Source organism: Cnephaeus nilssonii (genome assembly GCF_951640355.1).
Source record: "Cnephaeus nilssonii genome assembly, chromosome: 4".
Taxonomy (NCBI): domain Eukaryota; kingdom Metazoa; phylum Chordata; class Mammalia; order Chiroptera; family Vespertilionidae; genus Cnephaeus; species Cnephaeus nilssonii.
In genome coordinates this window covers 72,722,763-72,734,925 of record NC_137075.1, presented here as the reverse complement: position 1 = coordinate 72,734,925, position 12,163 = coordinate 72,722,763, and the positions used below count along the sequence as shown (strand labels likewise).

General features: G+C 40.1%; 1 protein-coding gene and 1 pseudogene across 3 annotated transcripts in view; one reads left to right on the top strand and one right to left on the bottom strand.

The window, feature by feature from the left end:
• The window catches only part of DLGAP5 (DLG associated protein 5), a 45,651-nt gene that overhangs the window by 24,193 nt on the left and 9,295 nt on the right, over positions 1 to 12,163 (top strand). For both annotated transcript variants that reach the window (XM_079767828.1, XM_079767829.1), the window contains exons 13-16: positions 61 to 156; positions 3,132 to 3,351; positions 5,565 to 5,757; positions 11,654 to 11,714. In XM_079767828.1, the coding sequence (XP_079623954.1) occupies positions 61 to 156; positions 3,132 to 3,351; positions 5,565 to 5,757; positions 11,654 to 11,714 (570 nt within the window). The remainder of the gene's footprint in view (positions 1 to 60; positions 157 to 3,131; positions 3,352 to 5,564; positions 5,758 to 11,653; positions 11,715 to 12,163) is intronic.
• Positions 8,055 to 10,827, bottom strand: LOC307097725 (E3 ubiquitin-protein ligase RNF212B-like; annotated as a pseudogene). The gene has a single exon. The product of its transcript is annotated as an E3 ubiquitin-protein ligase RNF212B-like (transcript).

The following is a 12,163-nucleotide window of genomic DNA, read 5'->3' as shown; positions in this document are numbered from 1 at the left end:
TTTGTTATATATAATATGGTTAGCATTAAACTGATAAGCTTGTGCTTTGTTTATTAACAGATAGAAGATGTAAACCAGAAGTTCAATAATCTGACCAAACTTGAGGACTCTGGGTGGCAAAATAATAATAATAATATAAGCAAAAAGGTCTTTCGGGTGAGTTTGTGATTTTCTAATATAGACTCTTCTACTTTAATGAATTTTTATTTTCAAGCTTTAAAAACATTTCGCTTCAGATTTTTCATCATTTTACAAAATGAGTTCCATACATTACTTACAATATACTGATGGTCTTTGAAGAAAGAATAAGGAAATGATCAACACAAAATTCAGGAAGGTTATCTTTGCAGGGGGAGAAGGAGGGGTTGTGATTGAATTAGGGCCCCCTGAGAGCTTCTAAGTTGCTAAGTAGTGAATATGTGCACTTTGTTTTACTCTTTAAACTATTCTTATGTATTTTCTGTACTACTAGTAGTAGTAGGTAATTTATATTGTACCAAATATTGTTCCAAGTACCTTACATGTATTAACTCATTTAACTTCACAACAATCCTATGAGATGTGTACTATTATCCCCATTTTACAGTTGAGGGATCTGAGGCCAGAAAGATTAAATCACTTGTCCAGGTTAGAGCTGGGTTTCTGGCCACATTTTCTCAGTCCAGAATCCTTGTTCTTAACCAGTAGGCTATGCCGCCTCTCTGTTATATATACCCTTTTGAGTAATATATTTCAAAATGGAAATAAGTTTTTAAATAGAAAAGAGGAACATCTACTTTCTTTCATTTACTTTCTTATAAAATTTCCTGTTACTTTTCTCTGAAAAATTCTCTTTGTTAACATGATAGAGTCTGTTCTTAATCTATTTGTAGTAATTTCTTTTTTCTAGTAGTGTTTTAACTCAGAATTTTTGGTTCAAATGGAAACTTCTCAAACTACCCTGGAGCATTGCCAGTTTTTCTTTTAGATTTTAGAAAAATGCCTTTGTTTATAACAGTGGTCGGCAAACTCATTAGTCAACAGAGCCAAATATCAACAGTACAACGATTGAAATTTCTTTTGAGAGCCAAATTTTTTAAACTTAAACTTCTAACGCCACTTCTTCAAAATAGACTCTCCCAGGCTGTGGTATTTTGTGGAAGAGCCACACTCAAGGGGCCAAAGAGCCGCATGTGGTTCGCGAGCCGCAGTTTGCCGACCACGGGTTTATAAAATCAGGTTTCTAGGTTGGTTTTTTTATTATGCTATGTAATCTAAATAAAAACTCTGTTTTGAATCTGTTAAAGATGTTAAAGTATTGAGAGAACCTTATTATAAAATTATTGTAGTAATTAAGTCTCATGACAAATATTCTGAGGACAGTAATGAAATAGATTGAATGAATTTCAAATCTGCTAAAGAGTGAAGGATGCTTGAATTCTTTGAAGCTACTGTGGGTATTTCTTATTGAGTCATGGAAACATTAATATCAGGGATGTAGATAATAGCTGTATGAGTATAGTATTATTTCAGAGCCTTGTAATTCTGCCCCTTATCACCAGATGTCTCTCTCCTTCTACTTTATTTTTTAGGCCACTGTTAAGATTATCAAATCAAATAAAATGAATCTTTTATCTGTACTTTGATACCATTCCCTCCTACTTCTTATTCATTGACTTCTTATTCCATCAGTTAGTTAGCTTTGTTTTCTCTCTTTCCCTTTTTCCACATCAGTTTTTAGACATGTTTAGGATCTTATATTTGTTCCAATAAAAAAAGAAAAAGAAAATTGTGTTGTCCACACCTCCCTCTAGTTATCTGTACCCCTTTTCCCATTTTTCTTGCAATGACAGACAAGCTTCCTAAAAAACTTGTCCATACTATTTGGGTTCCCATTTATTTATCCAGCTCACTGCAATTCAGCTTGACCCCTCTTTATGCCTCTAGAACAGATATCACCAAGGTTATTGATCCAGTAGTTGCTGATGTTACCAGACACTTAGTTATAAAATGATCCTTCTGCAGTATTAAACACAGTGTACTTGCTTTCTTAAAATTATATTCTACTGATTTTCTTCCTACCTCTTTAGTTATGTTTGCAAGTTTTTTTTCCTTTTTCATTTATCTCTTCAAAGTTTGTCATATTCAGAATTCCTACCTCAATTCTCTTCTCTCCTTCCATATTCTTCCTGTGAAATCCTATCCACCCTGTCATGATTCCCAAAATCAGACCATACTTAGTGCTAAGTTTCATGTATCCTGATTCACTATACCTTAAATCAGTGTATCTCAAACTGAAATCACCTCCACACACACTGATGTTTCCCTGTCTCACAGAATGCTATTACAGTCCCACCAAGATAGAAACCTGATATGTTCTTTGTTCTTTCCTTTCTCTATTGCACTATCTCCACTCCACACCCATCTAATACACTAAGTCCTCTCAGTTGGGCCTCTAAATATCTCTTCACATTTTCCCCTTTCTTCCTCAATTTAACTACCCTCATCTTTTCCCAGTATCATTGTAGCAGTTTCCTTTCTTCCTTGCTTGTAACCTTCAAGTCTATTCTCTAGGCTATAGCCAGAGTGACCTTTTTAAAATACAAATGCAATAATCTTAATCTCATGATTAAAAATCATCAGTAATCTCTATTCCTTTGTTCTCTGTATAAATGTGGCTCCGTAACATGTAAGGGATTTTATAATCTAGCTGTTGTGGGTCTCTTGCCAACTCCTCTGTGCTTTCTTTTGCTTCTGGTTTTGCAAACATACTATTTTCTCTATCTAGCCCTTCCCTCACGTCACTTTTTAGCCTGGCTAACTGTGATTTTAGCCTAGGTGCTACTTCCTGCAAGCCTTTCTTGATGCCTCTGAGATTGATTTAAGTGTTATCCCTATGTTCTACAGCCCTCTGAATTTGTCTCTAACATGACATTTGTCCCGCTCAGTGTCCTTACTTAGCTCTTCCACCGTGAAGTTATGAACTCCTTGAGAGCAAGAACTTTGTCCTTTACCTTTTGACCCCCAGCATTTTTAGCACACAGGAACTTGATAAGTATATGATGAATGTGCAAAATATTTTATGTATGCTTTATTTTTCGTATAAGGTAATAATGAGTAGCTTTAATAAATTCCATCATTTCTTTTTGCAGAAAAAAGTCATCTCGGGTATAGCAAGTAAACCAAAACAGGACGATGGTGGAAGAATTGCAGCTAGGAATCGCCTAGCTGCCATAAAAAATGCCATGAGAGAGAGAATTAAGCAGGAAGAGCATGCTGAGGCAGCAGCCTCTGTAGTGCCAAAGGAAGTTGATAAAATTGTGTTTGATGCTGGCTTTTTCAGAGTTGAAAGTCCCGTTAAATCATTCTCAGGTTGGTTTTTCTGCTGAGACTAAAGAGAAATAATTTGGGTTGGATGAGACGTTGTAAAGGAAGTGAAAGATAGTTTTCACATGAAGGGATATAAGCTCTCTGTGATTTCTGGAAAATAGAGTACATACTCACAGACACATGCAAATCTTATTTGGATGGGTACTTTAAGTGTGATATATCTTCTGAAATTGCTTTTATGTTTTCTAAGTGATTTCACAACTGTTAATATTAACCCCCACAATCCTGTGAGGTAGGTTAAGGATCCCCAGAGGTAAGAAACATAATGGGAGCATGAGAAATTAGGGATTTTCTTAGTTTGGAAGTTGGATTAGAATTTAAATGCCACGAGCTATCACATCACAGCACTAGCTGTGCTTTAAAATGAAACTTATGGGTGGTTTTGGTTTTATTTTCATTTGTATGAAAATTTTCATCTTTTGGGGACAAATAAGTATACTAATTTCCTAACTTTAAAAAATTCCAGTGAAACCAGTTTTTAGTATTTCAGGAAACAATTCTTAAAATTTTCTAACTTGGGGTATATTTTTCAATAGCAATTTTTCATAGACTATCTTTATTAGATTGGATTTATTTATCTTGATTGAATTTATTTCTATTAGTTTCAGGTGTACAGCATAGTGATTAGTAATTCTTCACAGAGTTTCGGAGTCTTGTTTACAGCCCTCTCTAAACAAGTGTAGTTTTTTTCCTTCTTGAATTATTTCTTTGATTTACTCGCCTCTGTGTTCTCTCTGATCTTTTTCTTCAGAAATACATATTTTTCCTCCTGGTAAAGAGATTACATTTATATTTCTTTCCTGTGCTTGTTTTCTCCTACTTTCTGGATTTCCTCAACTTCATGTTAGCTATCGTGTTTTTAATTCCCAATAGTTCTTTCTCATTCTTTGGATGTTTCATTTTATTACAGTCTGTACTTGTTTCGTAACTGCACTATCTTATCTTTCTGTGGGCATTAATGATAGCTTTTATGTTTCCTCCCCCTGCGTCGTCAGTGTTTGTTCCAAGATACTTTCACCTGTGTGGTTTTGGTTTCTCTCTCACATTAGAGGCTTTCCTCGGATGCTGGTGGTTCACAGCCTGCTCATGGTTGCGGGCAGGGTCCTTACTGTGGGTGGTTTAGCTGTGCCCTCATGCTGGGAACCTGCATATCACTGTTTTTGTCTTTTCTCTTGGGCTAGATTCCCCAGAGAACGTTCTTTTAGTCTGTTGCCTGGAGGGTATAATTCTGGCTGCCAGTCTTTCAGGAACCATGTGGGGAAGTAACCTGAGTGTCTCAACAGCTTATTTGCAAATGCTCACTTAATCCCCTTGTTTTCCATATAGTACCCATCTTTTAGCCTTACCTGTTATCCCTAAGCCAGAGATCCTCTGTTTCCTTTTTTGGGATAATAGGCCTCCAGTATTCTGATACTGGTGGTGGGAGGGGATGGTGACAGTTGCCCAGCTGTGCAGAATGAGGAAAGAAACCTGGGCTCTAATTGTTCTTTGAAGTGACTTTGAACCAGTCTTGTTTTAGCTCCATCTTCATCTCCACTTCCAGAGAAACTTGAGGCTACCAGCTTTTTTGAGGGGTGCTGTGGGATAAATTGGGTTCTCATCCTTCCTGACTAGTTCCTTAGGATTTCTTTTCTTGAGTCTAAGTTCTACTCACCCATCTACACCTCAGCTTCCAAAATTTTCTGGTTATTGTCTTTTTTTTAGTTTCCTAGGTCTTTGTAGCATTCTGCCTTTTAAGTTGATCTCTTTCTGCTTACAGTAGTGCAGTGGTCGGCAAACTCATTAGTCAACAGAGCCAAATATCAACAGTGCAACGATTGAAATTTCTTTTGAGAGCCAAAAACTGAATTCTGCGCATGGGCCACAAAGTTTCAATCGCACAGTACGTGCGCGCCCGCACGTGGTATTTTGTGGAAGAGCCACACTCAAGGGGCCAAAGAGCCGCATGTGGCTCACAAGCCACAGTTTGCCGACCACTGCAGTAGTGGGATGTCGAGATGAAGCAGAGTGTAATGTGCGTGTTCAATACTGTCTTTAACTGAAGGTCCTGGGCATTTGACTTTAACAAACATTATTTTACAGGAGAAAGAGAGTACTTGGTAGGGGAGTTGGAAGAATTCTCACTGCCTTTCTAGTTATAATGAAACGTAAATGAAAGAACTTTTGATATTGAGGTGATTTCTCTCATCTTCTAGGACTTTCTATCTCTTCTGAACATCTTTCTCAAAGACTTAGGACACCTACGTCTGTCAGCAAAGCTGTGTCTGGCGGCAGGGCTGATCTGGGCCTTCTAAGCCAAACTGCGTCACCAGACAATCCTGGTCCTCAGAGTACCCGAAGGGAACACGCTGATGAGAAGACTTTGCTTTCAGATATTCCTGAAAACAGGTAGTTCTTTAATGTGTTATTAAGAGTTTAATAGATATTGACATTAAATACTATTTCAGATTGTTAACCTGGTAAAATATACGAGACATATTTTTAATTTAATTTCACAATGTCCATATTACTTTGAAATAGGGGAAACAAATGAAAATTACTGTTTTGTTTTGTTTTTAATACTCACCCGAGGATATTTTTTTTCCCATTGATTTCTAGAGAGAGTAGAAGGGGAGGAAGGAGGGTGGGGAGAGAGAGAGAAAGAAAGAAACAGAAACACATCAACATGAGAGAGACACATGGATGGTTGCCTCTCGAGCGAGCCTGTACGGGGGCTGAGGAAGCTGTAACCAAGGTATGTGCCCTTGACTGGGAATTGAACCCTCTACCCTTTGGTCTGTCGGCCGATGCTCTAACCACTGAGAAAAATCGTCCAGGGCAAAAGTTGTTGTTCTTAAATAATTCATGGAGTAGGTTTTAGAATTTTTTTAAAAAAGCACATCCTCTTTCTTTTATTATCTATGTATTTTAGTCAGCTGAACATCTTGTCTCCAACTATTATCAGACAGAAAGGAAAATAAAACATTTAATAATAACTAGGCATAGAGGAAATGATGGGCAAACAGAAAAAAGTATACCAAATTAGGACAGGGAACAGAATTGTTGCTTGCTAACATTGGCAATGGGAGAATATATCCAAAACTAGAAAATGAAATGTAGAACTGAAACATGGTTGATGAGCATATTACCCTCACCCCCAAGGTTGACAAGAAATGTTTCTATAACCTTTGTTTCAAGTTGTAGGAAATAAGAGAACTACATGTCTTGTGGGAGAAATGTAATCTTCCTGAAGCACTAGCCTTACATAAGACCTAACCACTTTTCAAGGAGAGTGTACATTAAGCATGTCAAACTCAAAGGCTAACATAGGCCAAATTAAGTTTATGTGGGCCACAAAAAACCAAAAGCTTCAATTTTCATAGAAACATAGGTTTATTTCAATAGAAACATGCTGAATACAAAGGGCTGAAATAAATAAGTAATCATTAACATAAAATAATAGAATATTTTAATAAAAATTAATATTTTTTCTTGAACATTAACTTACCAGACACTGAATAACTGCACAAATTAATAAGTGTAACGCAAATAAACTTATTTTTCTTGTTCTCCAAAAGCGAAATATTTCCTGTTGTGCACACCAACAAGTCAGTCCAAGATTAATGACGTGGCATTTGGCTGCTAAAATATTCGCTGCTAGTATTAGTGGAGTGAAATGGTATGTCTGTGTGTAAGGCACATAAGAGAAATGAATGCAACATGATTATAGTAATTAGTCATTAGCGAACATTGTAGTTTGTTAATAGTAACTAGAGGCTCAGTGCACAAAATTTGTGCACAGGTAGGGTCCCTAGGCCTGGCCTGCGATCAGGACCTAGTGGGGCCTTCCTTCATCTGCGCTGCCCCCTGGTGGTCAGCACAAGTCATAGCGAGCGAGCGAACTCCTGGTCTCTCAGTCGATCTCCCAAGGGGATAATTTGCATATTAGGCTTTTATATATATACTAGAAGCCCAGTGCATGATTTAATCATGCACGTGTAAGCTGTCTGTCCGCTGGTCGGCAGCTCTGAAGTCCCTGGGCCCCTAGGGCGAGGCGGGGCGGGGGCGTGGTCCTCCTGCGGCAGGAGCCCAGGCCGGGGTCTTGCCTTTGCCTCCTGCCCAGGAAGGCTGGGGCCGCTGCCATGTGCTCCTGCGGCCCAACTGCCTCCAGACTCCTCCCCGGGGAGCCGCGCCGCCCGCCCACCGCCCGCTGCCTCCAAACCTCCAAAACGCCGGCTCGGCTCGCTGCCCCAGAGGCCTGTCTGTGCCGCAGCACAGCCATGGCGCAGACGCTGAGCTCGCGTTGCTCAGCGTCCTGCCGGCCCAATCACCACCCCAGCCACCCGAGTCCCGCCCCCTGTGTCACCCGCTGGCCCAATCATGGGCGTAGCGGAGTGATGGTAATTTATTTTTTTTTTTAATTTTTTAATGAATCTTTATTGTTCAGATTACAATTGTTTCTCCTTTTTCCCCCCATATCTCCCCACCACCCAGTTCCCACCCCCCCTCTGCCCTTACCTCCCCCCGCACTGTCCTTATCCATAGGTGTATGATTTTTGTCCAGTCTCTTCCCATACTCCCCACACAGACACCCCTTTCCCCCTGAGAATTATCAATCCACTCCCATTCTATGCCTCTCATTCTATTAAGTTCACCAGTTTATTCTGTTCCTCAGATTTTTAATTCACTTGACTTTTAGATTCACTTGTTGATAGATATGTATTTGTTGTTCATAATTTTTATCTTTCTTCTTCTTTTTCCTCTTTTTAAAGAATACCTTTCAGCATTTCATATAATACTGGTTTGGTGGTTATGAACTCCTTTAGCTTTTTCTTATCTGTGAAGCTCTTTATCTGCCCTTCAATTCTGAATGATAGCTTTGCTGGGTAGAGTAGTCTTGGTTGTAGGTTCCTGCTATTCATCACTTTGAATATTTCTTGCCACTCCCGTCTGGCCTGCATGGTTTCTGTTGAGAAATTAGCTGATAATCGTATGGGAGCTCCCTTGTAGGTAACTAACTGTTTTTCTCTTGCTGCTTGTAAGATTCTCTCTTTGTCTTTTGCCCTTGGCATTTTAATTATGATGTGTCTTGGTGTGGTCCTCTTTGGATTCCTTTTGTTTGGGGTTCTGTGTGCTTCCTGGACTTGTAAGTCTATTTCTTTCATCAGGTGGGGGAAGTTTTCATTCATTATTTCTTCAAATAGGTTTTCAGCATCTTGCTCTCTCTCTTCTTCTGGTACCCCCATAATTCTGATGTTGGTTCGCTTGAAGTTGTCCCAGAGGCTTCTTACACTATCTTCAACTTTCTGAATTCTCTTCTCTTCATGTTTCTCTGGAGGAGTGTCCTTGGCCTCTTTGTATTCCAAATCTTTGAGTTGATGCTTGCGATCCTCTAGTCTGCCGTTGGGTCTCTGTATAATATTTTTTATCTCAGTCAGTGTATGTTTAATTTCTAGTTGGTCCTTTTTCATATCCTCGAGGGTCTCATTGAATTTATCGGCCTTTTCCATGAAATTCTTGAAAAACCTTATAACCGTGGTTTTGAACTCTATGTCCAGTCGCTTGTTCTCCTCCATTTCTTTGGTTTGTGATCTGTTTCCTTGCCTCCTCATTTCGCTGCTTCCCTGAATTGGTAGAGTAGCTTTGTGTACTAGATGTCCTATTGGTTCAATGGGTCAGCCTCTCAGTTACTTGAGGTGGACACTCTTGGTGTACCCTTGTGTACTGTGTGTCCCCCAGCAGGAGCTACAGCAAGAACTAGTTTTCTCCTCCTTTGCTTGGGCGGTTTTGGAGCAGTCTGACTGGAGCTGCAGTTTATTTGGTTAAGCTGCCACAGAACAGGCCATTTATATGCAAAAGCCGCTGTGTGGAGCCTGGGCGGGTTTGTAGAATGTGCGGGGCGGGCCTCAGGGCGGGGCGGGATCTCAGGGCGTCCCTAGGCTAGGGCGTGGCCAACGGAGATGGCTGGCGTCAGCCGTCTCTGCCTTTCCACGTTTCCAAGTCCCTGCGCCCCACGTTCCAGCGCAGTAAAACAATGATTGCTGGGCGCACCTCTGCAAAAAAGTCACTCTCACTTTCTGACCCCATGGCCGAGAGTCCAGCTTCTCCCCGTAGGTGTCTGGGTCCCCCGCGAGTCCCCAGAAACTGGGTTTCAGAGTGATCGGGAGCTTGTCTCCCTGCGGGTTGAAGAAAAACCGCGCGCCCAGTCGCCCGCCGCCAGCCTGATTCGCGCGCCTCCGTACCTCAGCTTTTCAGCGTTTGTGCTCCTTTCTCTCCTTAGTTGTAAATCTTCCACTCAGCCAGCTTTCCCGTGGTTCTGGGTGGTAGACGTTTTGTCTTTTAGTTGTATTTTTGAAATTGTTGTGCGAGGCAGCAGATTAGTTGTTTAACCATGCCGCCATCTTGGTTCCTCTCCGAGTGATGGTAATTTAAATATTACCTTTTTATTATGTAAGATATAGGTTATGTATAATAGGATATTGTAAAAATTAAGTTACGAAATTTTTATTAAAACTTTCTTGTATACCATTATATCGGCTGAGCCGCAAAAATATTTGTTGTGGGCTGCATGTGGCCCATGGGCTGCAAATTTGACATGCTTGGTGTACATGGTAAAGATTGATAGGAAGCACAGAATGAAAACAGCCAGGGGCACATTTTCTAAGGCCAGCATGCCTAATGGATATTGGGTGCTACTGTCTGTCCTTCAGCAGTATGTGTAGATCAGACCTTGAAGGTGATCTGTCTGGGAGTGGCCCATGCTTCTCTCCCCCTGGCTAATCCCATCTGCTTTTGTTGGTAGAGTCTGCAGGGCTGGTAGCTGGAAACCAGGAAGCCTCTCTAGTGGGCTTCTACTTTCCCTCTGACCTGAATTGTTGGGGGTGAGTACTTGTATGTGGCCTGAATCCCTGCTATTTGGGGATGGTCTGAAAGAAAAAATCCCCAGTCCAGAGGAGGCAAATGAAGTTCTGTAAGATAGGCCGTGAGTGGAAGCTGGTGAAGGGGTTTCAGTATGAGCCTCTGGGAGAGCTCCGTCCCTGAAGGCCTCTGGCTCCTTGTCCCACGCTACTAAAGCCAGCCACCCTATAAGAGATAGACGCCACTGAGGAGGATGGACTGACCACTTGACTGCTATGCTGAGAACTGACTGTGTTCGGGAAGTAATGCCCACTGGTTGAGGTGTGGTCGGCCTGCTTCTTTGGTACCAACTTGTGATTCCTTCAGGATGGCTAGAAGTTTCTTTAGTTCTCTGTTCTCTTTCCTTAAGACTGACAGCTCTTTGTTCTGGCTGGTCAGTCCTGCATGGCTGCGCCTCTGCATGGCTGCTTCTAACTTTGTAATCTGTGTTTACAAAAGTCAGTGAGATCTGTTTGTATTCTGGAAACTCCACACCTGAGAGATGTGACTAAAATGCTGCAAAGCTGTCTCCACAGGGTTTTTGAAGTATATCTTCTCCTGAGGTTTCAGATTATCAGAAAGAGCCAGTCATGGAGCAGGTTTTAGAGTTTTTAATTTTTGATATAAATCAAAGTATATTTAGCCTTTGTGGGGACTAAAATATTTCAGATGTTCTAGAAATCTATGGATTATAAAATACCAATTTATTGTCATTTCTTAAATGCAAGTTATATTACTTTGTTTGTATGTCCTGTAGTTTATTATCTTGTTGTAAGAAGATCCATAATTGTATTTAAGTGATTAGTACAGGTACTCTTTAAAAATTTTTTTGCTTAATTCCCAAAAATAGTCTTGAAAGAAAGTATCTTGCAAATAAATGACTTTTTGCAATGAAGGCAAAATGAAGTCGAAGACTAGAAAAATTGAGTATATTAAAAAAAACACACACAAAAAAACCCACAACTTGCATGAGGTTGAGACAGATATTTTAAATAAAATTGCAAGTTAAGAACTTCAGTATTATGTACTATGTATTCTATAACTAACAAGTAAATGTAGCCAACTCCAGCTATACAATAATTGAGTTGTCGCTTTACCCCTTCTCCTTACCCCCCAGAAGTCAGCTTTCTCCTAACCTTTCTCTAGTATGTAGCTCTGGATTTTCATGAGGTTCAGAGAGTTGCTGGTGAACTGACCAGCATGGAAACAAGCTCATGAGCTTTCTGGGGAAGAATGCATTTGGTTTGTAAGACCATCCTGTAGTAGCTATAGTCCTAAACTAATCTATTTGGATCAGGCCTGATCTTGGACCAGGCGCCATCTTTGACCATAAAGGATAGTCTCAAACACAAAAGCTTGCAATATGTTTGATTATCTGAGTACAATGCTATATTTTTCTTTTTTTCAGGAACAGCATAGTAGAAGATGCTCAGTGTCCTAGATTACCGGATTTAATTGAAGTAAACCATGTAAGTCCTGTTCTAGTGTACTAGACAGCCCAGCATGTTACTTACTTATACAATTACACATAGTAACTCCATAAAAAGCCCCCAAAATTTCCATTAGAAATCTAAAGTCAGGCCTGGCCGGTGTGGCTCAGGTTGCAGGCTCGATCCCCAGTGGAGGGCGTAAAAGAGGCAGCTGATCAATGATTCTCTCTCATCATTGATGTTTCTATCCCTCTCCCTTCCTCTTTCTGAAATCAATAAAAACATATTTATAAAACGAAATCAGTAATGTTAAATGATAGTTCTTGCTTTAGCTTCTTTGAGACCATAGTGCCATTTTGTATTTTCCAACTCACATCAAGATTATTTTTGTAAATTGTTTCCTTATAGCAGAGCCACACTTGTTTGTTTATGTCTTTATGTGGTTGCTTTTGCAATAGAATAGGGTTGAATAGTTGTGGCAGAGACCC